This window comes from Erpetoichthys calabaricus, chromosome 15 (genome assembly GCF_900747795.2).
Source record: "Erpetoichthys calabaricus chromosome 15, fErpCal1.3, whole genome shotgun sequence".
Classification (NCBI taxonomy): Eukaryota; Metazoa; Chordata; class Cladistia; order Polypteriformes; family Polypteridae; genus Erpetoichthys; species Erpetoichthys calabaricus.
Genome location: NC_041408.2, coordinates 20,159,705 through 20,184,506, shown reverse-complemented (window position 1 = coordinate 20,184,506; position 24,802 = coordinate 20,159,705). Strand labels below are relative to the sequence as shown.

General features: G+C 37.0%; 1 protein-coding gene across 4 annotated transcripts in view; it reads right to left on the bottom strand.

The window, feature by feature from the left end:
• hhat (hedgehog acyltransferase) overlaps positions 1–24,802 on the bottom strand; it is a 322,107-nt gene that overhangs the window by 111,933 nt on the left and 185,372 nt on the right. For all 4 annotated transcript variants that reach the window (XM_051919634.1, XM_051919631.1, XM_051919632.1 and 1 more), the window contains one exon: positions 16,063–16,264. In XM_051919634.1, coding sequence (XP_051775594.1) covers positions 16,063–16,264 — 202 coding nt within the window. The remainder of the gene's footprint in view (positions 1–16,062; positions 16,265–24,802) is intronic.

Sequence of the window (24,802 nt, the reverse complement as noted above, 5' to 3'; positions counted from 1 at the left end):
TTCCAAATTGGGATAAGTATATGTATATAGTCTAGTCATAAGAGAAACTTCATTGTTTGTTAACTAAAAAACAAATATCAAAGACAGATAAAAGCAAACCAAGCACAGACCAAAAGTAGAAGAAAAATAAAACAAATTATAAAGACATATGTGACCATTAGATGACGTTCTCCAAATATAAAACATGAATAGTGTCTGATGTGAATTTACCAAAATATATATTAAGATGCAACACCACTACTGTGTTTCAAAATTTTGAACTTAAAAAGTGCCAAACTTAAACTCAAGCTCAAGCTCTGGATTGAAATGAAAATTCAAAAAATTCTTCTGTTAACGTCTTAAAAATGTATGCAACATTTTGTGATCATCTGAGCAGTGGTTGGGCTGTTGTTGATATCAGATATTGAAAAACCTGAATTGTACATGTCTGAATCTGAACAGATAGAATTCACTCAAAACTTAATCATCTCTTAAAAGTAATAAGTACAAATTGTCCACAAAATTTCACAATTTTTCTATACGTTCTCAAGTTACAGTGTCCACGACATTTTCACTCTTGGTAACAATACACCCATTTTTCTAAAAGCGCTCAAGCCAGGATACCTAAACATGTTTTTCAGATGAAACTTTTCATGATATTAATACTTCCTTCATACAGCTTATGAAATATGGAGAAAGTAAAAAAAAAAAAACTCTTAAAATACAAAAAGGCTTTAAGTAGGATTTTGAGGCATATATCTAGAGCACTGCACTAAGCCAGTACTCCATTTTGATTTTTCATTCACCCATCACATGACTCCTGTTGTATTAACAGTGGTTGGAAACACAGACAGACAGGTGCAGCCCTGGGAAACAGCTTATGAAAGAACAGGCCGTGGGTGAAGCCCTAAAGCCCTATCTAATAACAAGCAGTCTAATAACACAATAAGATGAAAGCAGAAAAAGGAAGCTGTGAGGCAGTAGCGCAAATAACTACAGTATACTGCTGCGCAGTGTTGAACTGTACGTGTGAAATTTCCAAAAGGTTTAACAGCTGAAAATGCAAAATAAAACCTCAATAATAATTTAAATATAACCTGGATTATAAAAAAAACATGTGAAGTACTTTCAGAATTGACAAAAAAAATAGTATTTTAGCTTGGTTGCTCTATTTTTACATAACAGAACAGACAGATATGTGCAATCTGCAGCTTGCACACAGAACCTGACACAACCACTATCCTCACCCTATTTATGTCTGACTTCCCACAAGACAACTTTGAAAAAGAGATGATACAAAGCAAAAAATGTGCAGATTAATTCAATATTCTAATAGATAGATAGATAGATAGATAGATAGATAGATAGATAGATAGATAGATAGATAGATAGATAGATAGATAGATAGATAGATAGATAGATAGATAGATAGATAGATAGATAGATAGATAGATAGATAGATAGATAGATAGATACTACCATGGACTTTTGGTCCAGTGCCTAAATTTAAGTGCAGAAGCATCATCTACTTAAAATAAATTCAACAGAGCATAACTGCCATCTACAATACCCAAGAACCTAGGTAAATGAACCTAGCTGATTAAATGAAGTTTTCTGTAAGATTTCTTCAATTTGTAATGTTGCATTAAACCTGTTGGTGTAAATAGAAAACTTATGTTTGAACTCCATTTATAATATGGCTCAAGACTCTCCTTTATTTAGTATTTTTTTTTTAGCAACAAAGGAAATATTGCAATACAAACTGAAGGAAACAAAACATGGTGTGTCAGGAATTAGCCACAGAGCAAGATGGACACTACCTCTTAAGTGGATATTGTATATTTGGGGCTAATGATGTAAACTATAATAATTCTAGTAATTTACATAAAAATTTAAATGCTCCCAGTTAAAATGCTAAATTGCAATTAGTAATAGTTTTTAAACTGAAAAGTAAAATAATATCTCTGCACAGTGACCTGTGATATATTCAGTAAACGTAAGGATTTTTTGAATTGAGAAGTTGAACTTTACTTAATAGCTAGGAACCAAACAGAGATAATGTGAATAGTAACATACAGTACGCTAATTGGAAGAATAAAATGTAACATGGGGTTTTAATCTCAGACATATGAACAGCAATATCACATGAAGTCACACAGACAGGGAGACAGATTGTGGTACTCTCTGTGCAAACCTAGAATATCAGACAGCATCATCTGAATACAGTCTAAGAATTTAATTTTTGATTGTACATAGCTGTATTTAAAGTGTTCTTTTCAACAAAAATTCCATTATTCAATAAAATGACCAGTTAGAAAACTATAGTACAAGTAAGCAACTAAGATATATTATAAATTATAACAGCTTTTTGGGATTTATGTAGCCAGCAAGCTATGAGCTGGCCAGTTGTTTAAATTAAGAAGTGAGTCAGAGGTTTGCATACCTAAGAGGTAAATTATTCATTATGAATGAAGTGATAAACTTACTGCAAGGCTCTGAAGACTAAGAAAGAACTAAAGTGATGAATAAGATCAGTTAAAGCATGGCTGCTGTGCTTTAATTTCTAATTTGATAGCATCTCATAATTATCTAAAACTTGACACTGGAATATCACATGGGACTACAAGCTTGTTTAAATAAATATAGAGAATGCTAAGAAGAAACTAAACAAAATTATTTATAATGCTGCTCTAAATTCCTAGCATGCACATAAATATAACTGGCAGAGAGAAACCTGGATTCTCATAACACAATAACAGAGCAGTATTATAAGATGAAGTAAAAAATAGGTAAAAGGTTCATTTTTAGAAAAAGGGATATTGATTTTTATTAGTTATAAATTCAAAGTATATAGACATCTAATTACTGAAGTTACAATAAGCAATGAGAAATGTATAAGAAGTAACCATTTTTACTCACCAGTCTCACAAAATTAGCTCAGGTAGTCCTTCAGGATGCGTCTTATAGGACTAGCCCCCTAATAATTGACTCTACTGAAATCAGAATGTTTCTTTTTCTGGAGGTTGGTTTAACAGCAGTCTACTGTAACTACTCAAACCTTCCTAGTTAACCAGACACATTAGATTCACTGAGTAAAGCCACAGGAAATCTGTATCAGTTAAAATTGCACCACGCATATCACTCATGAACACTATGCCTCATTCCAGGATTGTGTCCAAATAATTTATTCTGTTGTAAGCAACTAAGTAAGTCTACTTTGTGTTTCTCTTTGTCTATTCTATTGCATTATACTACTTTGGGAAAGGTAACTCAACAAAAAAAAAGTAAGCCCTGAAAAGCTCTTTTCTGCTACTTTCTTACACTAATGATTTAACTGTAGCAAAAAGTATTACATTTGCTACTGTCTAACACAAGAAGAGGGGAAAATACTCACAAATACATTTAGTATTAATGTCTTCATTTGTAATAATGTTATCATAATGTCCTCCAAAACCTCCTGTGGACTAGTGCAACTTATTAATTCCTATGCTCCACAGTATACACTGAAATAACAAAATGCAGGCTCTCTTACACTTCCAAGGATGAATAAAACTACCGCAGGAAGTAGAACCTTTATCTAAAGGGAACTCAAACTTTGGAACAACCTTCCTTTGGTGTAAAAGATTCCCTTTTAGTCAGCATTTAAATTCAAGCTAAAACATCTTTACTTAATTTTAGAAAGCTCTTACTGAAGCTGTTGGTATTGTGATCTAAAGTAAATAAATGTTTATTAATTATGGGTCTCAACTATAACACAGGCATTTGTAGTTGTTGGCTGTGACTAACCTTGGATTTTCACTTTCCCAGTTTGGTATCCTGGTGGTCATATATGCAGCCACAGAAACTGCTGATCTACTGGGATTTTCACACACAACCATCTCTAGGCTTTACAGAGAATGGCCCCAAAAAAGAGAAAATATCCAGTTAGTTACATTTCTCTGGGACGAAAATGCCTTGTTGATGTCAGAGGTCAGAGGAAAATGGCCAGACTGGTTTGAGCTGAAAGGCAATAGTAACTTAACTTGTTACAACTGAGGTATGCAGAAGAACATCTCTGAAGGCACATGTTGAACCTTGAAGCAGATGGGCTACAGCAGCAGGAGACCACATCGGGTGCCACTCCTGTCAGCTAAGAACAGGCAACTGAGGCTACAATTTGCATGGGCTCACCAAAATTGGACAATAGGAGATTGAGACTCATTAGTCCAGGCAATGTCTTTCAATTTCTGCTGCGATATTCAGATGGTAGGGTCAGAATTTGGTATCAACAACATGAAAGCATGGATCCATCCTACCGTGTATTAATGGTTTTATTCTGGTGGTGGTGATGTAGTGGTGTGGGGTATATTTTCTTGGCACACTTTGGGCCCCTTAGTACCAACTGAGCATTGTTTAAATGCCACAAACTACTTGAGTATTGTTGCTGACCATGCCCACTCGTTTATGATCGCAGTGTACCGATCTACTGATGGTTACTTTCAGTAGAATAACGTTTCATGTCACAAAGCTCAAATCATCTCAAACTGGTTTCTTAAACATGACAATGAATTCACTGTACTCAAATGGCCAACACAGTCACCAAAGCACCTTTAGGATGTGGCCGAATGGGAGATTCACATCATGGATGTGCAGCCGACAAATCTGCAGCAACTGTGTGATGCTATCATATTCATAGCCATGTTAAATAGTACCTGCGAAATAATACAAAGAGTACACAACACGTGTTTCGCCCTATTTGCGGCTTATCAGGTGTATGCACTTTTGCTTCCCCTTGCAGGGATCAAACCTCAGACGTTGCTACATGGCGGCTGGTTCACTTATTAGATCAGAGTATTACTTACATAGGTCTGATCACAATCTGATATTTAAATGGTTACCTACCAGGTAACAATTGTGGTTGGTTGGCCAGTCAGCACAAATCCTCCACATCATCTCAGTTGAGGGAAGCAGATCATAGACAAAAGTGCTTCTCACATATCATTTTGCTCAGACTTCTAACCTTGGGGAACACAGCCGTTTTTTAATATGTCAAACTCACTTATTAAAATTATATATATAATATGCTTTTTAAGAATTGGGGTTGGAGGCAAACGTGTCTTGATAGGGAGGGCCGAGCTCCCACAAGCAACCAACTCCCCAGCATAAAGACTGTGGAGACACTAGAGGAATGAACACTAGAGTTGGAGAAAAAAAAAATAACAGTCATATAAATCATTACTGTACAATTTAAAAAGAGGTGAAGTACATATGGGACACATAAGAAAATATGCCTGGAAACCAGAATGCTGACAATGCTGTCAACCCTCTGCTATATTTTGCTCCTTGCATTGTTATCTCAGGAGCAGTCACTAAAGGTCTAAAAAGAGCAACACAAAGTGTATAACACAGCAGTCCCAGTCACTAGATCTTAGTCCAAATTAGCATTTATGGGAGATTTCAGAGTGCTGTCTATGGTGGCATTTCCATATAAAAACACCAAATGACGGAAAATCTCATTCAAGAAGGTTGCTGAACCATTTTGTAGAGTATGCAATGGATCTAATTTGAGTATCAAGAGTATTTAATCAAATCACCAACAAAGAATTTATTACATGGAAAAACCTTAACACTTCAACCTTGGCTTCAAATACCCACACCGGACAAGGCACCTTTGTTTTTTATTTAGTTGGGGAGCTGGAAAGGGAAAATAATTTTACCAAGTATGATGCTTAATACGTATTAGGCTTCATCTCATTAAGGCAGGGCTCAACATTAACAGCTGTCAGGTTGCCATTGAGGCATCTAGCAACCAGTTCTTGGCCTTTGGATGCTGGTGTTTTTCTGGGTATAGGGACTTCTCCATGGTGGCCCCATATGGTCTCTCTCTCTCTCTTTGTATATACAGGGGTGGGCAAAAGCTGGTTTACAGCTGTGAATACGTGAAACAGAGTTTATTCTTGTATTATTTATTAATTATTGCTTTATTTGTATTATTTGTCTTGTTCTTATTATTATTAGTAAAGTGTGATTGAGTATAGCAATCATAACCTGCATGACTTTTTCCATATGAACAATGTAAACCTACTTTTGCAAACCCCATATATACATACATAACACATACATAAACACATATTGTACACATGAAGCATAAAGTATATTTCCATATATATATAATACACAGAAAAACACAGAACACACAAACACAGATAAATCGCACACATTATTCCACTTCCTTTTTTTGTTCCATACATTTTCCCCCTAAACACTAGTACATCTACTTTCTCTGGCTTAAGGTGGATTTTCAAAGGAACGATGATACTGCTACCTCATTATTTTCAAACTGCTAAGCTCAATTCACTTGCTTTGTAGCCTAATAAGAGGATATTCATCTTCTTCAGTAGCTGATTCCTAAAGATAGATATTGACCTCTGAAGTATTTTACACCACAATACTGTAGCTTTTCTTTTTCTAACATAATACTTAAGAGTTTTTTTTTATTTTCCCTTTGGCTCTTATATTGTTTACATTATGACAGAAGAGCAAGAGATTAGTCTGCAATTAAGCTTGCCACCCACAAACCGTGACAACTGTATTTAATTTGCTCACTCCTTCAGATGCTTAATTCAAGGAAAAAAATATACAACAGAAAAGAGATGAAAAACATTTTTTAACTAATAGCTTTGCAATGTCTAGCCACCAGTCAGCAGCATATGATGATTACATCACTTTTTACTGTAACTATCAAACTTAATAAATACCCTATCATAAAATACACCAATACCCAAAACTGACATAGCCTGTAATTTGTACTTGTTTTAATGAGTAGCCTAGTCCCCAGAAGAACTACAAGTTCAGAGGCTTCAGGTGACATTACTTTCTTAATTCTTACTTAGGCTATAAGTGTACAGCAAAGAAGGAGAAATGCATAAGAAGCAAAACCTTTTTGGGACATGCATTTCTATTCTACACTTATCTTTTGCCCAGAGAACTACAGTATACAGTGTTTTTGCAAGAAATTGCTAAAATGCTTGAAAATATGATGAGCTTTGATGTTTTATTTCCCAGTTGTATTGAAATAAATAGGCATTATCATTTATTTTTTCTGTAGAGTCTACACCACCCATATTTATGAAAATGGCCAATATCAAATAAATACAATTACAAAATACAAGTAAAGCTAGTAGAGAAACGCAAAAATAATAGCAAACTGTTTTTACTATTGAATGTTTAAAGTGCAATGCTGTAAATGGAGCCTGGGGCTGCTATACGGTCAACTCAATAAAAGGAGGATTTCAAGTCCAGTTGGGTTTAATAGATGCTTGGCAGTGCGCAAAGGTAGTGATAATGAAAGACAGTTTGAAATAAGAGCCAATCAAATGAACCAGAAAGCACCATACTGATAACCAGTTTGACTGAGGAAAACCAAGGTGAGCAAGTAAAGCTTTACCAAGAAAGTTTTGATTTAATTTTTCTTTGATAATTTCTTATTTCATGTCTCTGAAACAAGAAGGCCAAACAACAAAGTAATGTTCCTTTAAGGTTATCTATTGATGTAGAAGAAATTATGAAAATCTGGGCAAAGTGTGTTTATCTTTATAAATTCTGTATGTACATTAAGATATATAAATGCCAGAGTCCAGTTTGTTTTTGTTTTTTTTTTTTTAAAGGCAATCACCAGCATTTGTAACTTTTTACTTACTCATTTATTACTCATTTATATACATAAAATGATTTCATACATTATTTTTTCTTTTATATTGTCTCACATGTGTGTCTGAGGATCTCCTTGCTGGTTCATTCAAGGTAAATGGTAACCCCACTGGGCGAGAGGGAGCGCTGTCGTTAACTGTGTTTCCTTTTTTCCCCACAGCTCCTAGAAACCTCCCAATGAAGGAAATTAGCCCTACCTCTTCACGTCCTCCCGTTATAAAAAGCCCAGCTGGCTCCACTGAGTTGTCTTTTCTGAGACCAGTTCCAGATGAGTGAGAGGTCTACAGAAAGCCTCTCTTTGTTACTACAGCTAACTTTAAAAGCTGAATTTATTTTCTGTTTTGTACCCTGCGGGGTTATGTTAAGTATTGCCAAAAGGCAGTTGCTTAAGTTTTTAGAGAAATATCAAGGAATTCAAAAGGACTACCCGCCTGGTGTCCCAAATATTTGTCATTTGTTCCAGGTCTGTTTGAACCTGTGCTCAGCCAGCTCACAATATGTATAAACACATATAGTAAAACAAACACATACATACCATACATATGCATAAACATTATATACATTTATTGTGGACCACCAAGGCAGGCACCGCCGCACCAACCCGACACAGATAGACGCAAGAGGCACAAATGCAAGCACACGTTTTTTATTTTACTTTCTCCCTTGTGGGAAACGTTTTCCCTTTCACCCATAAGCACAACACAGTCCCAAAAGTGCATCACAACACAACTCTTCTTCATTCTCTTTCTCATTTTCCTCCTCCAGGCAAGCTTCCTCCCAACTGTCTGTCACTCTTCAGAGGAGAGTCAAAGGAAAGCTCAACTTGCAATTCTTCTTCTTCTTCTTCTTTTGGCTGCTCCCGTTTGGGGTTGCCACACCGGAGCATCTTCTTCCATATCTTTCTGTCCTCTGCATCTTGTTCTGTTGCACCCATCACCTGCATGTCCTCTCTCATCACATCCATAAACCTTCTCTTGAGCCTTCCTCTTTTCCTCTTGCCTGACTATCCTTAGCATCCTTCTCCCAATATACCCAGCATCTCTCCTCTGCACATGTCCAAACCAACGCCATCTCGCCTCTCTGACTTTGTCTCCCAACGGTCCAACTTGAGCTGACCCTCTAATGTACTCATTTCTAATCCTGCCCATCCTTGTCACACCCAGTGCAAATCTTAGCATCTTTAACTCTGCTACCTCCAGCTCTGTCTCCTGCTTTCTGGTCAGTGCCACCATCTCCAAACCATATAACATAGCTGGTCTCACTACCGTCCTGTAGACCTTCCCTTTCACTCTTGCTGATACCCGTCTATCATAAATTACTCCTGACACTATTCTCCACCCATTCCACCCTGCCTGTTCTCTCTTTTTCACCTCTCTTCCACAATCCCCATTACTCTGTACTGTTGATACCAAGAATTTAAACTCATCCACCTTCGCAAACTCTACTCCCTGCATCCTCACCATTCCACTAACCTCCCTCTCATTCACACACATGTATTCTGTCTTATTCCTACTGACCTTCATTCCTCTCCTCTCTAGAGCATATCTCCAGCTCTCCAGGGTCTCCTCAACCTGCTCCCTACTATCGCTACAGATCACAATGTCATCAGCAAATATCATAGTCCATGGGGATTCCTGCCTAATCTCGTCTGTCAACCTGTCCATCACCATTGCAAATAAGAGCGAGCCAATCCCTGATGTAATCCCACCTCCAACTTGAATGCATCCGTCACTCCTACCACAGACGTCACCACGATCACACTTCCCTCGTACATATCCTGTACAACTCTTACATATTTCTCTGCCACTCCCGACTTCCTCATACAATACCACAGCTCCTCTCAAGGCACCCTGTCATATGCTTTCTCCAGGTCCACAAAGATGCAATGCAACTCCTTCTGGCCTTCTCTATACTTCTCCATCAACATCCTCAGAGCAAACATTGCATCTGTGGTGCTCTTTCTCAGCATGAAACCATACTGCTGCTCACTAATCATCACCTCACTTCTTAACCTAGCTTCCACTATTCTTTCCCATAACTTCATGCTGTGGCTCATCAATTTTATCCCCCTGTAGTTACTACAGTCCTGCAAATCCCCCTTATTCTTAAATATCGGCACCAGTACACTTCTTCTCCACTCCTCAGGCATCCTCTCACTTTCCAAGATTCCATTAAACAATCTGGTTAAAAACTCCACTGCCATCTCTCCTAAACACCTCCATGCTTCACTATCTCCACATCATCCAACTTCTTCTCTCTCTCGTTCTCTTCATTCATCAGCCTCCCAAAGTACTCCTTCCATCTGCTCAACACACTCTCCTCACTTGTGAGTATGTTTCCATCTTTATCCTTTATCACCCTAACCTGCTGCACATCTTTCCCAGCTCGGTCTCTCTGTCTAGCCAATTGGTTCAGGTCCTTTTCTCCCTCCTTAGTGTCCAACCTCTCATACAACTCATCATACGCCTATTCTTTAGCCTTCGCCACCCCTCTCTTCACCTTGCGCCTTGTTTCCTTGTACTCTTGTCTACTTTCTGCATCTCTCTGACTATCCCACTTCTTCTTTGCCATCCTCTTCCTCTGTATAATCTCCTGTATTTCCTCATTCCACCTCCAGGTTTCCTTTTCCTCCTCCTCTTTTCAGATGTCACGCCAAGCACCCTTCTTGCTGTCACCCTTACTACATCTGCTGTAGTTTCCCAGCTGTCTGGTAACACTTCACTGCCACCCAGTGCCCGTCTCACCTCCTCCCTAAACTCAACCTTGCAGTCTTCCTTTTTCAACTTCCACCATTTGATCCTTGGCTCTGCCCTCACTCTCTTCCTCTTCTTGATCTCCAATGTCATCCTACAGACCACCATCCTATGCTGCTTAACTACATTTTCCCCTGCCACCAATTTGCAGTCTTCAATCTCCTTCAGATCAACTCTTCTGCATAGGATGTAATCTACCTGTGTGCATCTTCCTCCACTCTTGTACGTAACCCTATGTTCCTCCCTCTTCTTAAAATACGTATTCACCTCAGCCATGTCCATCAGTTTGGCAAAATCCACTATCCTCTGACCTTCTTCATTCCTCTCCTTGACACCATACCTACCCATCACCTCCTCGTCTCCACTGTTCCCTTCACCAACATGCCCATTGAAATCCGCTCCAATCACCACTTTCTGTCCCTTGGGTACACTGTTCATCACTTCATCCAACTCACTCCAAAAATCATCTTCCTCACCCATTGCACACCCAACTTGCGGTGCATATGCACTAACAACATTCATCATCACACCTCCAATTTCCAGCTTCATAATCATTACTCTGCCGGACACTCTTTTCACCTCCAAAACACTCTTGACATACTGTTCCTTCAGAATAACTCCTACTTGCAATTGACCACCTTAAATACCATTTCTCATGATTGGACACACCTGTCTATGAAGTTCAAGGCTTAATGAGCTAATCCAACCAATTTGGTGTTGCAAGTAATCAGCATTGAGCAGTTACATGCATTCAAATCAGCAAAATTACAAGGGTACCCAAATTTTTGCACAGCCAGTTTTTCACACTTGATTTCATTTCATACAACTAAATACTTCTTCACTAAAAATCTTTGTTCGGAAAACACCCCAGTACTCAGATGTTCCTAGGAAATGAAAGACATACCACCGTTATCTTTTTTGTTGAAAGTAAATTATTATGCAGGCTGAGAGGGGTTCCCAAACTTTTTCATATGACTGTGTATTTATATACACACATACACTAGTGGGCTTTGCCCCCTACTCGCTTTGCTCGCCCACCCCCCCTACCTGAGGGCGCGCTTCACGCTCGCCACTTCGTGTCTCTGCCGCTCGTGTTGTGAAGGGGGGGAGGGTTGGAGGGCAAACACACGCTAAGGAGATGCGGACGGATCAGCTGCTGCCACTAAGCTGCGTGATCTGCATGTCGCGCTGCACGTTGATCATTTAAAAGCCTGTACAGAAGCTACAGCTGCCATTCTGCATGATCCGCATGTTGCGCTGCACATTGATCATTTAAAAGCCTGTACAGCAGCTATCCTTTTGTCTCACTTCCTTGTCTCGTGGGACGTTAAAGTGTCTCAGAGAAATTGTTTGTAAGTGAGACGTGACGTGCAAGTAGTCTCAAAGAGATGATCACGTCTCGACCCAAGATTTTTTTATATAATAGATAAATATACTATATATACACATACACAATGTATACACATATAAACAAAGACTACACTGATAAGTACATTTATAAATAGTGTGCATAACAGTAACTAATTTACACTTCAAACTCCACTATAAGGTTTTTTAAAATTTTTTTAATATTTTCACCTTTCAATATAAAATTAAGCTTCCTCTACATTGCATTTTGTAGATAAAATGAATAAAATAAACGTTATGAAACATTAACTCAAGGTCACATATAGAGTTGAAGGCTAAGCCAGGAATTCAGATGGGGATTTCCTAATGAAAAAGCTTTCTGCTTGCTGAGAAGTGAAAAAAAAAAGGAATATGTAAAAGGCAAAAATAAATCAATTCTAAGTAACGGCTTAAGAATTCCTCCTTATTTATGCATTTCACATAAAGATTCCAATAAAGTATAGTACAGTACAGGTAAAGTGGGACGCCAACCACCAAGGATTCAAGAATGTGCAGAAAAGCCGAATACTGAACATTGACAACGTGCAAACACGGCATGGGTAGTTATTTTGCTGGAAATTTAACTTACAAGAGCTTACAAGAAAACAGAGACAGATCCATATGTATTTAGAACAGTGACACAATTTTCATAATAGTGGCTCTGTACATAACTACAATTAATTTGAAAAAAATCAATCATTATGTGATTAAAGTGTAGACTTTCAACTTTAATTCAAGGATTTAACAGAAAATATTGTATGAGCTGTTTAGAAATGACAGACGTTTTTATACATAGTCCCCCTATTTTCAGGGGCTCAAAAGTATTTTGACATTTTTAAGAATGATTACTCCTTGTGTTTCTGCTGTCTCTCTAAAGGGTTTGTTTTGTTTCCCAGGACAATGATGGACTGCTTTTACTTGTATGGACAGCTCTTTGGACCTCATACTGAGAGTTCACAGTGCCAGCTTCCAAAAGCAATTCCACACTTGGAATGAATTCCAAACCTTTTACCTGCTTAATAGTTGAAGAAATAATGAGGGGAAATGCTCCTACCTGGCTATGGGACAGCTTGTCAGACAAAGGTCCACATACTAGCCCATGGAAATGGAGGGACTATGCAGAAAAATAGATGTCATTCCTAAACAGTTCATACAATATTTTTAGTAAACCCTTTGACTTAAAGCTGAAAGTCTACAGTTTAATCACATAATGAATGCTTTATTTCAAATCCATTGTGATAGCATACAGAGCCAAATTTAAGAAAATTGTGTCACTGTCCAGATACTTATGGAGCTGACTGCAGAACTAACACCCATTTGACTAAAACTACAATTTGATGACAGAAGTTAAATACAAATCCATTTTAAACACAACATGTTCTGTTACTCTGCCATCTGTTGAATTCCTGTAGTAAAACGTTTTGTTTGTATGAGAAGTCAATGTCAATGTTGCACTACTGAAGTAAACATCAGGCAGTTCACTTCTGCTTTCATTAAAATTTGCTGATCCAACTGCAGGATGTTCATTTTCCATAATGAACACTTGTTTTTGCACATTTCTAAACATAACATCCTCCTACTTAGGAATTTCATTTATGCATTTACTGCCCTTTCAGTGTGGATTCTTAAAGAATTGAGGTCATATTACCCAGTTACCAAGTTTGACATAAAAACAGAAAACAGGAGCTTGGCCATTTCCAAATGCTTTAAATGATGACTTTTTAAAATTTCATATAGGAAAAATGTTTGTGTGTGTCCCTAAAAATATTAAATGACAGTATATAATTTAGAAATAAACAATAATAAATTTAACAAAAAAACCTTCAAATTATGGGTAACAGAAAATAAATAAAGATTGCCGTGTCACTGCCTTTTTCCTATGTATAATCTAATGCTAAGTTTGAAGCAACAATATTTTTTTTCTTTACTGAAAGTATTTTATCATCTTACTGGATAGTATACCAAACAATATGTTTCTTCTTATCCAACTCCTTCCTCCTTGGCAAAGCTTAAGTTGCATTAGCAGGGAGTGGTCATTATGTTGTGGGGGGGGGGGGGGGGCAAACCAGTGACTGCCCAGAATTTTTCAGACAAGGGAATATTGGTCTCCAGTATCCACTTGAACTTTGTACTATTGAGGGCAACACACAATGAGGCACATAAACAGATTCTTACTTTTGTCATCCATGCCATTAGCAGGCAATAAACCCCCAAAATCAGATAAAAGAATCAGCCTCATGCATTGTCAAGAATAGGAAGCCCTGGAGGATTTCTGGGTATCAGCTTATTAACATGGATGCCATAGCTATACTGAAGGGTTTCTAGAGGTGAAAATAAAATGACTCAGAGATAGAAAAACATTGTTCCATTAAACCTGTATGGTTGTTTCCTTTGTCCGAACCTGCAATCCACACACTAGGTTGTAAACTTCATACTTGTTCACTACTTTGGATGAAACACCGTCCTACAGGCAAAACATCTCTCTATTATATAAAAAAAATCCTGGGACAAGACAAGACTTTTTAGCCTGGGACGAGACTTTTTTAGAGAGATACTTTCAAGTCCTGCGAGATGAGACTTTGTGCCAAGAAATTTAACCAGGCCCGAGGCCGGAAATAAAAGACAAAGAGTAGATGACAAAGTAGAACGTCGTAAAGTATTCAAAAACGTTGGAGCGATACACATGCAGAGCAAGTTAGAGATAATGAAAGTACTAAAAATTGAAAGTCTCAAAAAAAATGATAGTAAAGATCGCATTAGCGCTAACAAACAGAAATTACTGTGAAATAACAGAACAGCAAAAAGAAATCGAATATATTGATCGCATTTATACTTTAAGTCAGAGACCTGTAGATCGTCCAATTTGTGTTGCCATCTGGGAAAAGTAGTGTTTCTTCCCAATAAAGAGGTCTTTCTGTGAGAATTAAATGATTTGTTGTTTGGTGAAAGTGAATACCACATATGCAAGCGGCAGAGACACAAAGTGGCTGGCAAGCAAAGCGAGCTATATATTAAATACGTTTACTATATTAAAATCCATTATATTGACATGCATTGAAATGAAACATTGGATACAAGTAACACCCAGCCATTCATCCATCATCAGTATGCTGCTGCTGGAGTATGTGAATTTCCCCTTGAGATTAATAAAGTATCTATTTATCTCTATCTATCTATCTATCTATCTATCTATCTATCTATCTATCTATCTATCTATCTATTTTCCTTGCACATTTCATTCAATTAAGGGCCATAAAAGTCCACTCTGGATGGGGATAACAGTCTACTGCAGGGCATATCCACGTACATGTGTATATTCATCCATACAGGACCATTTTACAGTCACCAAATATCCAAAAACACATATCTTTAGGATGTGGGAGGAAGAACAGACAACCTGAACAAACATTCACTTAGATGCAATGAAAACGTACAAACTTGACATGGTTAGTGGCCAAGCCTAACCATTAATCAGTTTTTCTTTGGAAATGCACTAGTAGTTGTGTTTTAGAATAACAAAATAGAATAATCAATTTTAAAGTGCAAAAGACTAACTTGAAAAGTACAAAAATAGAGGTACATAGTGTGCAATGGTTTATTTATTGTTACACAGTATTTTAAGGAAAAAAAGCCTGCCTTAGTACGGTGGTATTGGGGTTAAAAGGCTGCCGCAAAGGAAAACAGGTAACAAGGTACATAGTAAAGTAGAGTCACACTTCTTTTAAAATGGCAGAATAGCAGAAAACTATATGCATAGCCTACTCCTACAACCATGAAGTGGATGAAATGCATAAAGGAAATCAATGAATGAAAGGATGGGTGTTGCTTTTATCCAGTTTTCAGTTAAATGCAAGCCAGTATATGCTTACTCCCAAAAATATCATGGATTGTGCTTTGTAATATGTGTGGAATCTCATCATGCTGATCAATACTCAAAAACATTCTTGGCTTGAAAATGGATATACTTAATACGTTTAAAGGCACATTTGGACTGGTGACCCATAGGAACAATTTTAAACTTCAAGAACAGACACAATATTTTTATTTTTACATTTATAAAAATTCTTTAATCAAAAATGGCTTCCTGTGGCAAATTAATGTACATTATATGTTAATGGTGAAAAAATAACTTTAACTTGAAAAAATACACAACTTACCCTTTAGTTACAGCAATATTACAAGTATTTAACTATCTTCTTTACAAACACTACAAAGTAAAATATCAAAAAATTAGTAATGCATATTTGATACTTACAATCATATTCTGAGCATCTGGAATGAACAGAATTTTCTTTACTCCATATTCTATCATAAGTCCTATCCAGTTTAACAGGGCCCAACTGAATAAATAGTCATGAGCGCCATGCCAGTAGTAAACAAATCCAAAGGCTAAGGCACTTGAGAACATCTTCCCCAGCAAACCATGATGAGACCCTCCCATTGGGACATATATATACCTAGAATTAAAGACAAATAAACAGGCACAGTTGTCAAAATATCTGAGGTGTAGTCTTGCATGCCCACTGTTACTGTGTGGATAATTTACCAAAAGAACAACTGCAAGATAGCTTCACAAAACCATGCAATGAAAATGATGACAGCTGAGAAATGGGAGACATTGTCAGCTCTGCTAATCTGCTCACAGAAACATCTGGATGCACTACATTACAGATGTTCTCCAGACTATTTCTGTAGCAAGGATGCAAAATAGGCTCTAAAAAACGGTTCCCTAAGAGCTTTTTCCGGCTGTCAAATGCAGTAATGGTACAGTATCTTTGATAATATTAATAAAACTATAATGTCAAAAGGTGATCACACGGTCTACCTGGAAGTGCACTTCAATAGGCCTTCAAAATCTATTAAGAATAACATATGAGTCGAAGCAAAAATACATTTATTTTGGTTATTAAAAACTACAACTAGAACTAATGTGCATGGGATGAAGAAACACAAAGGCTATGCCAAGATTCAGGGTAGTCAATGTCAATGTGATTACCCTATAATTGTGTAAAACAATGTGACTTGTGTGCACAATAATTAAGTACATATAGTATCACAAAAAGAAGACTGTACATTTGAAGGAAAATACAAACACTACATTTTATTCAATGTGAATACTGAGATCAAGCTGTTTAAATTCCAGAATCTGGACATGGAAGGCAAGGATTAAACTAAACTGAAAATGCAAATCAGTCTGTATGAAGCACCATGATACAAAATTATCTACTAAAATTAAAAAGTCAAAAAGTACCAGATCAAAAGCCGTAAAGTTGCGAACCTATCCTTTCCTGAAATATAACAGTTTGATGTGTTTAACAATAAGAAAATGCTGAGCTACTGCACATTATAAGGACCATGGAATTTACATTTGAAGTGTAAATAAAGTATTGATGATAGCCTACATAAAAAACAGCACATAGATTAAGGTTAAACATTATATTTTTAATAGTGGTAAAAAGAACACCAGCTACAAAGCAAACAAAATAAAAACTTAAAAAAAATACACAAAAAATCTACACAAGTAAGTGTAAAACTCTGTTTTCTTCTCCAGAATGAGCCTTCACCTAAACTGACTCAAGACTTAGTTTTGCTCTGGACAAGGAGGAAATATGGGTGAGCTTTTAAACTAATTTCAGTGTTATTGCTATGCTAAGCCTCAGGTTCAAACTAGTATCAGGATGCTATGCTAAGTTAAATGGCCTTGCTCAGACTGTACATTTTAATGATGAAATGCTTCTTGCAATCCATTCAAAGATACTTCAACTGCAGGCAAACCTAATACCGTCTTCACAAGCAAAAAGCATTTATACTTTCCTGCGGTTGTTTGTAGAAATTGTGGTTGAGCAAGAGATGGTGTTAAGTGTTAAATGTAGCAAAGCTCTGAGATATGAATCACAGAACATTATAATACAATACAGGAGACACCAACCACAAAATAAACCAGTAACAACCTCAAATATAAATTAAATAAACATATTCTCAAACTGTAATTAGCGAAGGACTTGGAAAACCTCTATTTCACAGTGCACTGGGCATTGTATTAACAAATGCTTGGGGAGCACAAAGAAAATTATTTAAAAGGGTACTGAAAAATCTAGGGGAGCCATAGCCTGGTCTTATACATCCCAAATAGGGAACTGGACACCTGAAAACACAAGTCCACTTGTGAAGAAAGTTTTGGGTGGCTAATGTAACTGGAGAAGGCTCCAGAATGATCAAGTAATCCACACCTCTGGTTACTCTTGCCCAGATGTTATAAAAGAAGATGGACCCAAATAAGGACAGTTTGCTATATTTCTTGAATGATAAATTAACTGTCTGAGAGGCTGCATCAAACACTCTTGTGAAGACTTTAAAATGCTGATTGGGCACACAATCTTTTCAGAGACCAAGAACATCAGACTTAATAATAATAGAATGACCGATTAAAAATTTACAATGGTGTCCCATGTCATTATTTATTAAGTGTTCATAAGTAGTTACAATCCAACAAAACCTAGGATGTCATTTGGGATTTGCTCACCAATCAATTCTGCGTTTGCATAAACCACATGTGTGCAAAAACATAAACGGACCTTACAAACAGTGCAGAATTCTTTAAGTTCTCCTTAATGACATTGAGTATAGTGAGTCGCCAAAAGCGCAACTTCGTTTTCATGAGCAAAAGCAAGAAAGGTGGCTATCATTCAAAATATAAGAATAATTTAGATCTTTGGAGAAATACATAATATGAAGAAAAAGAAGATGGCATGTAACCTTTTACTCCTTGTCTTGTCATGGACATATACAGCAGTTTTAGGCTGTTTGCAATATTAATAAAAACTTTGAAAAGAAACTAAAACTATTTTGTGAAGATTTTAACTAAGAAAAATGACCACTAAAAAGGTGCAAAGATGACTGTATTTTGTAAAAAAGAGAAATTCTATTTCAAAAACAATTTAGGATGCTATAGGTGACTTTAAATGCTGCTCTTTTTCAAAGTTAAAATGAATTCCCTGTGTGCTAAACTACTGCCTAACGTCTACACAGTGATTTTAACAACCTGTAACTCGATTTAATTGGCACCAGGAGGCCCTTCAAAGTAATATTTGACAACAGCTGGCAATAAACAAATACAACACAAGAGAGAATTTCTGATAAATGATAGCTTTTAATGCAAACAGAAGTCCACAGATAATTTTTTGGACAAAAAAAATAAAGGACAATATTGAAACAGGAAAGATTCAGTGGTCTAATTGATGACCTTATATAATTTTGTACCCTGAGGACTTATTTCTCACCTATAGAAATAAACTACATGGTGGGACTGTGGTATAATTGGGCCTGTCCCTGGACTTATACACATATTGATAGTTAAAATATTTTATCTAAAAAAAGTTAGTATTTTGGGTGGCATGGTGGCACAATGGGTAGCGCTGCTGCCTCGCAGTTAGGAGACCCGGGTTCACTTCCCGGGTCCTACCTGCGTGGGTTTCCTCCCCCAGTCCAAAGACATGCAGGTTAGCTGCATTGGCGATTCTAAATTGTCTCGTGTGTGTGTGTGTGTGTGTGTGTGTGTGCACCTTGCGGTGGGCTGGCGCCCTGCCCAGGGTTTGTTTCCTGCCTTGCGCCCTGTGTTGGCTGGGTTTGGCTCCAGCAGACCCCCGTGACCCTGTAGTTAGGATATAGCGGGTTGGATAATGGATGAGGTTAGTATTTTGTTTTTAAATATGTTCATTTTGTGAACGTTTTCTAAGTTGTAAATGAAATCAATTTAAATATGATATTGGTATCAAACAGATACTGTTTTAGAATGGGAAACCTTCTTCAGCTATACAAGTATAATATTTACGGGGTTCCAAATAAAGACAGAGAAAAACAATGATGAAGGAGGACTTTAAAATTAGGGTGGGACAAAAACCTAGACATCTAATGATATCTGTATACTGTTATACTGAAAATTTGTAGTCAGATTGAAGTAGTTGAAATTTAATAAACAAAAGATATGAAGCATCCATTAGTAAGTAATTTGCTCTGCAAAATATGTTTTTGTGAATGCATCATACAGCCGAAACATCAGCCCAAATTAGTTCTGACAAACATTTATAATACTCCCCAAAGTTTTTACTTCTCTGATTCAGGTTCCCAAATAGACCAAGATAAAAGTTAAAACATATTTAATATAAGTGCTGTAAAACATGATCAGTAACAGATGGGAAGGATCGATATATTATACTCCCCAGACATTATAAAAGAAAAGGGACCCTAAAGGAGGATAGTTAGCTATACTTCTTTAATGACGGTGGGTTGATTGGATCCTTTCAAATTATGACTTTAACCACCCAATCTGTTGATGTAAACTGGGAAAATGACTCGCCATACACTGTGAAATGGGGGGGCTGATCGCACCCCTACAGATTAAAAAACGCTGAAAGACTACATTCACATTGCTCCCTTGCTTGCTGGGCTTACTTGAGGCTGATCTATCGCGCGATCCGCGCGGTACTTCACAGTCCGAACAACACCTGTCAATTTTTGATTGATTGTTTGCTTTTCTCTCTCTCTCTGACCTTCCCTGCTCCTGACGCGCACTCCTTTGAAGAGGAAGATATGTTTGCATTCTTTTAATTGTGAGACAGAACCGTCATCTCCGTCTTGTCAAGGAGCATGTTTAAACTTTTGAAAAAGAGACATGTTTCTTTGCAGTGTTTGAATAAAGTTCCTGTCTCTACAATTTCCTGTGTTTCTGTGCAAATCTGTGACCCAATTGTGACAATACAAAAACACGCTACAGTGAATTATTCAATACATTTTGGTACATGGAACATCATGACCTTAAGAGAAAAAATGTCCAGCAGAAAATTTCACTTATCAATTGCATTGTTGTTTTTAAGCCACTCCTGTGTAGCTTTCACTTTATGCTTGGGGTTGTGGTCACTGCTGGATAACAAAACAACTCAGACAGAGGCCATATTGCTTTCACTAATGTGTATAATTAAAATAAGTTTATGCACGCTATCAGGTAACTGATGAGTCCTGCTTGAGTTGCACATATGTAGCATGAAGTAATATGCCCATTTCCTTAGGCACCTCTAGCATTCTAGTTAGGAAAGAAATTGATGCAATTTGTGAGTCTTATCAGCAGGCTACTGACATTGTTCAAAAAGGGGCACATAAGTAACAGTGACATTTGCAGTCATATTTTACAGCCTTTGTACTATTATCACAGAACAAAACCAAAGCAATTGAAAGTGACAGGATGCAAAGAGAAGTCAAGCAAAATTACACCTTTTATTGGCTAACTGAACAGATTACAATATTCAAGTTTTTGAGGCAGCTAAGGCACCTTCTTCATAATGTCTAACACAGTACAACACCCTACTACTACAGACATAAAAATGACAGGGTGAAAGATGAAATTCTTGCAGATGGTGGGAGCAAATAATACAGTATATTAGTTCACTTTGGCTAAAGTAACCTTCATGGACACCGGGAAGAGAAATATATGATGGCATAAAAATATTTAGCCAAGGAAACAAAGAAGTTAAATAGTAAGAATAACAGAGGTAACACGCTACATTTTTTTCATCTACATATATAGAATTAAATACACTGTTAACAGAAGTATGACAGAGAATTTTTTTCTCCTTTGTAATTTATTCAGAACACTTGGGTAAGCACTTAACAAAGAAAGCAGATTAGAACTAAAATCTCCGATTATCAGTAAAGCAGCTGTAGATTTTAATACAGATGGCTGCTTAAGTAATGTTATTTAAACCTGCTAATTCATTTTATAAAAATATCACCTTGCTGCTTGGATTTGTATGCACTTTGTAATTTACTAGTCAAGGCAGTAATAACATTTGTGCAGGATTACGTCCCTAATCTGTGAGCCAATTCACCTTGTTGTGATATCTGAACGCCTATAATCACTTTACACCCCAAACTCTTATTTCTAACCCATGGGTCACCTTTAATAAGATTAGTGAATAAACTCATTAGCTTTCACAAGACTAAAGGATTTAAAGGACTATTCAAAGCACAATGGAATATTAAGTATTGTAATTCAAAATGGCTTAAGAAAAATCTGTTAAGAAGAATGATTCTACAATATAACACAGAGTGGTTTATTTTAACATGTAGCAGTCACAGCTATAATAACCCATCTGATACATCCATCACACTGTTTCTCAAGAAACAAAAATAAGCAAAATCAGCAAATAAAATTACAAAGCATGTGTCATTTGTTTGGCTGCCTACAGATTTGGATAAAATCACAGTATTTCAAACTCATCAAATGCAAATATTATAATTTCGTAAATCTGTACTGTTATACAGGGCATTTTTCTTTGTTTTGTTTAAAAATAAATAAATAAACAACTCATCTATATAGAAAAAACAGTCTTGAGAAAGCCTTACAAATACAGCAGTTACAACAGAAACCCTTGCTAAATCCTATGGAGAAGGATGAATAAAATATTAAAGGATAACATTTTATTTAGAAAACACAGTCAATTAAGTGGAAGTGTGGTGATTTGCAGAGCAGAGGACATAAACAGGTGTCAGCAAGATGGGCAGTTTCTTAGTAAGCATAACTCATTTTGTAAACAAAGCAAAGCTCCATGTATAAAGGAATAAGGATGAGACTGTGTTACAGACAAAAACAAAAAAAGTACAGTGTCAAAAATCACCAAAAATTATCTGTGCAAAAAAAAAAAAAACAGGTTATCGAACTAGTAAAATGAGCTTCAAATAATCAAAGTGTATCATCATTTTGTCAGAGCAAATCTGCAAAAACTCTTCAATCTTATTTTTATAAGAAAAATTTGAGCAGAAAAAAGTAAGTTTAATTAAATAGGGATGAACTTTTAAGTATGATGAAAGTAAAGTATTTGTAGGTAAAGTTAAAGTGTAATCTTCATCCATCTATCCATCCATTTTCCAACCATACAATGCAGGACAAATTCAGTTTCAAAAATTCCAGCACAAGATAATTACTCCAAAAATTACTAAAGAAAAGACAGCCTTATATAATAGCCTACAAAAAGAAAAAGAAATGTCAGAGGTGACCATAGAGATTGTGAGAGCATGAAAAACTCCAACTATCAGCTACAGAAGAATATTCCTAAAAATAAAAAAATGGTTCCAATCTATCTAATAAGCTGGTCGATAATAATAAATAATAATAATTCTTTACATTTATATAGTGCCTTTCTCACTACTCAAAGCACTTCAGTGATTGGAAAGCCACTTCAACCACCACTAATGTGTAGCATCCACTTGGATGATGGGACTAGTTATTTTTGGGCTGTATGTTCACCACACATTAGCTGTTAGGTGGTGAAGGGGTGTGAGATACATAGCCAATTAGAGACGGGGGATGATTAGGGGGTTAGAGTGACCAGGCCATGGTGGGCAACTTAGCCAGGATATCAGGATATACCCTACTCTTTAGAAAAGATGCTCAAGGATATTTTATGACCACAGAAAGTCAGGACCTTGGTTTTACATCTCATCTGAAGGACAGCGCCATTTTTACAGCACAGTGTCCCTATCAATGCACTGGGGCATTGGGATCCACATTTAGACCAATGGGTAAGAATCCCTTGCTGTCCCTGCCAGCAACTTTTCCAGCAGCAACTCATGCTTTTCCTAATTGGTCTCCCACCCAAGTACTGGTCAGGCCCAAACATGCATAGCTTCAGGTGAACAACCTGTTCTGAAGTGCATGTAGTATGGCTGTTGGATGATGACACTCACCTTGATGGATTCCTAGATAGAAGCAAATAATGCAATATTGGGTTACACCACATTCTGTGCATACATATCAAAAAGATGTAATGCACATCTGTCACATCTAGAATACAATATATATTTTTAGTTTGCACATAATAAAACAGACATAACAGCAGTAGAGGAAGTCCTGACAAGAGAAAGAAGACTTTAGATACCAGAATAGCAGCAAATGAGCTATAACGAAAGACTAAAGAAGATGAAACTTTTTATCTTAAATAAACTGCAAAGTGACTTAACATAACGCAGTGTGAAAAATAAGCTTTTAAATTGTCAGTCAATAGCAATGTCCTTATGAATTGCTTAGCAACAATATTTGATTAGTAGTTGAGACTGTGTTGCTAAAATGAGGTTTTATGTATCTTTGCAATTGCATGATACAAAATTAAGACAAAATACTGTAGTGTAAGAAAAATATTTGAATTGTATGTATTATATATTAATATACATATATTATGTATATCTACTCACTCTCTCTATTATATTGTATTTATATTATAGTCACTGCGGCGGGTTGGCACCCTGCCCGGGATTGGTTCCTGCCTTGTGCCCTGTATTGGCTGGGATTGACTCCAGCAGACCCCTGTGACTCTGTGTTCAGATTCAGCGGGTTGGAAAATGGACGGATGGATATTATAGTCACACACGTACGAGTAGGAGACAGCTAAAGGGTCTGAGTAATTGTAATAAAACATCCGACCAGGGGGCAGCGAAGTGCGCTGACTGTCTTTCTCAGTTCCCTACAGACCTTTCCCGGGAAATCCTGCAAGGTTCCGGCGCCTCAGAAGACATCACTTCCGGAGCCAGCCCCTATGCCGACATCATTTCTGAAGCCGGCCCCTTTGCTGACGTCACTGCCGAAGCCGGCCCCTTTGCTGACATTACTTCTGGTTCCGGCCCTTTTGATGATGTCAGTTCCTCTATGGGCCTTTAAAGCCTCCATCTTGGTATATTGTGATCAGTTCTGTTTTGGACTCTGTTCTATGCACATCGTGCTTCATAAACTTAACTTTTGCAGCCGGGAAAACAATATACGGGTGGCTGCCCCAAATCTTTATGATGTCTGTATTGCATTATCATCACAATATATACAGATATTGTATAGTAGTAGTGAATCACCCACCACCGCCCCCATTCAACAGGCAGTTACCCGAGGCACACAACAATGCTACCCCCGCCGCCCCATTCACCCTGAATGGCCTCTGTTCAGCCACAACCGGGCC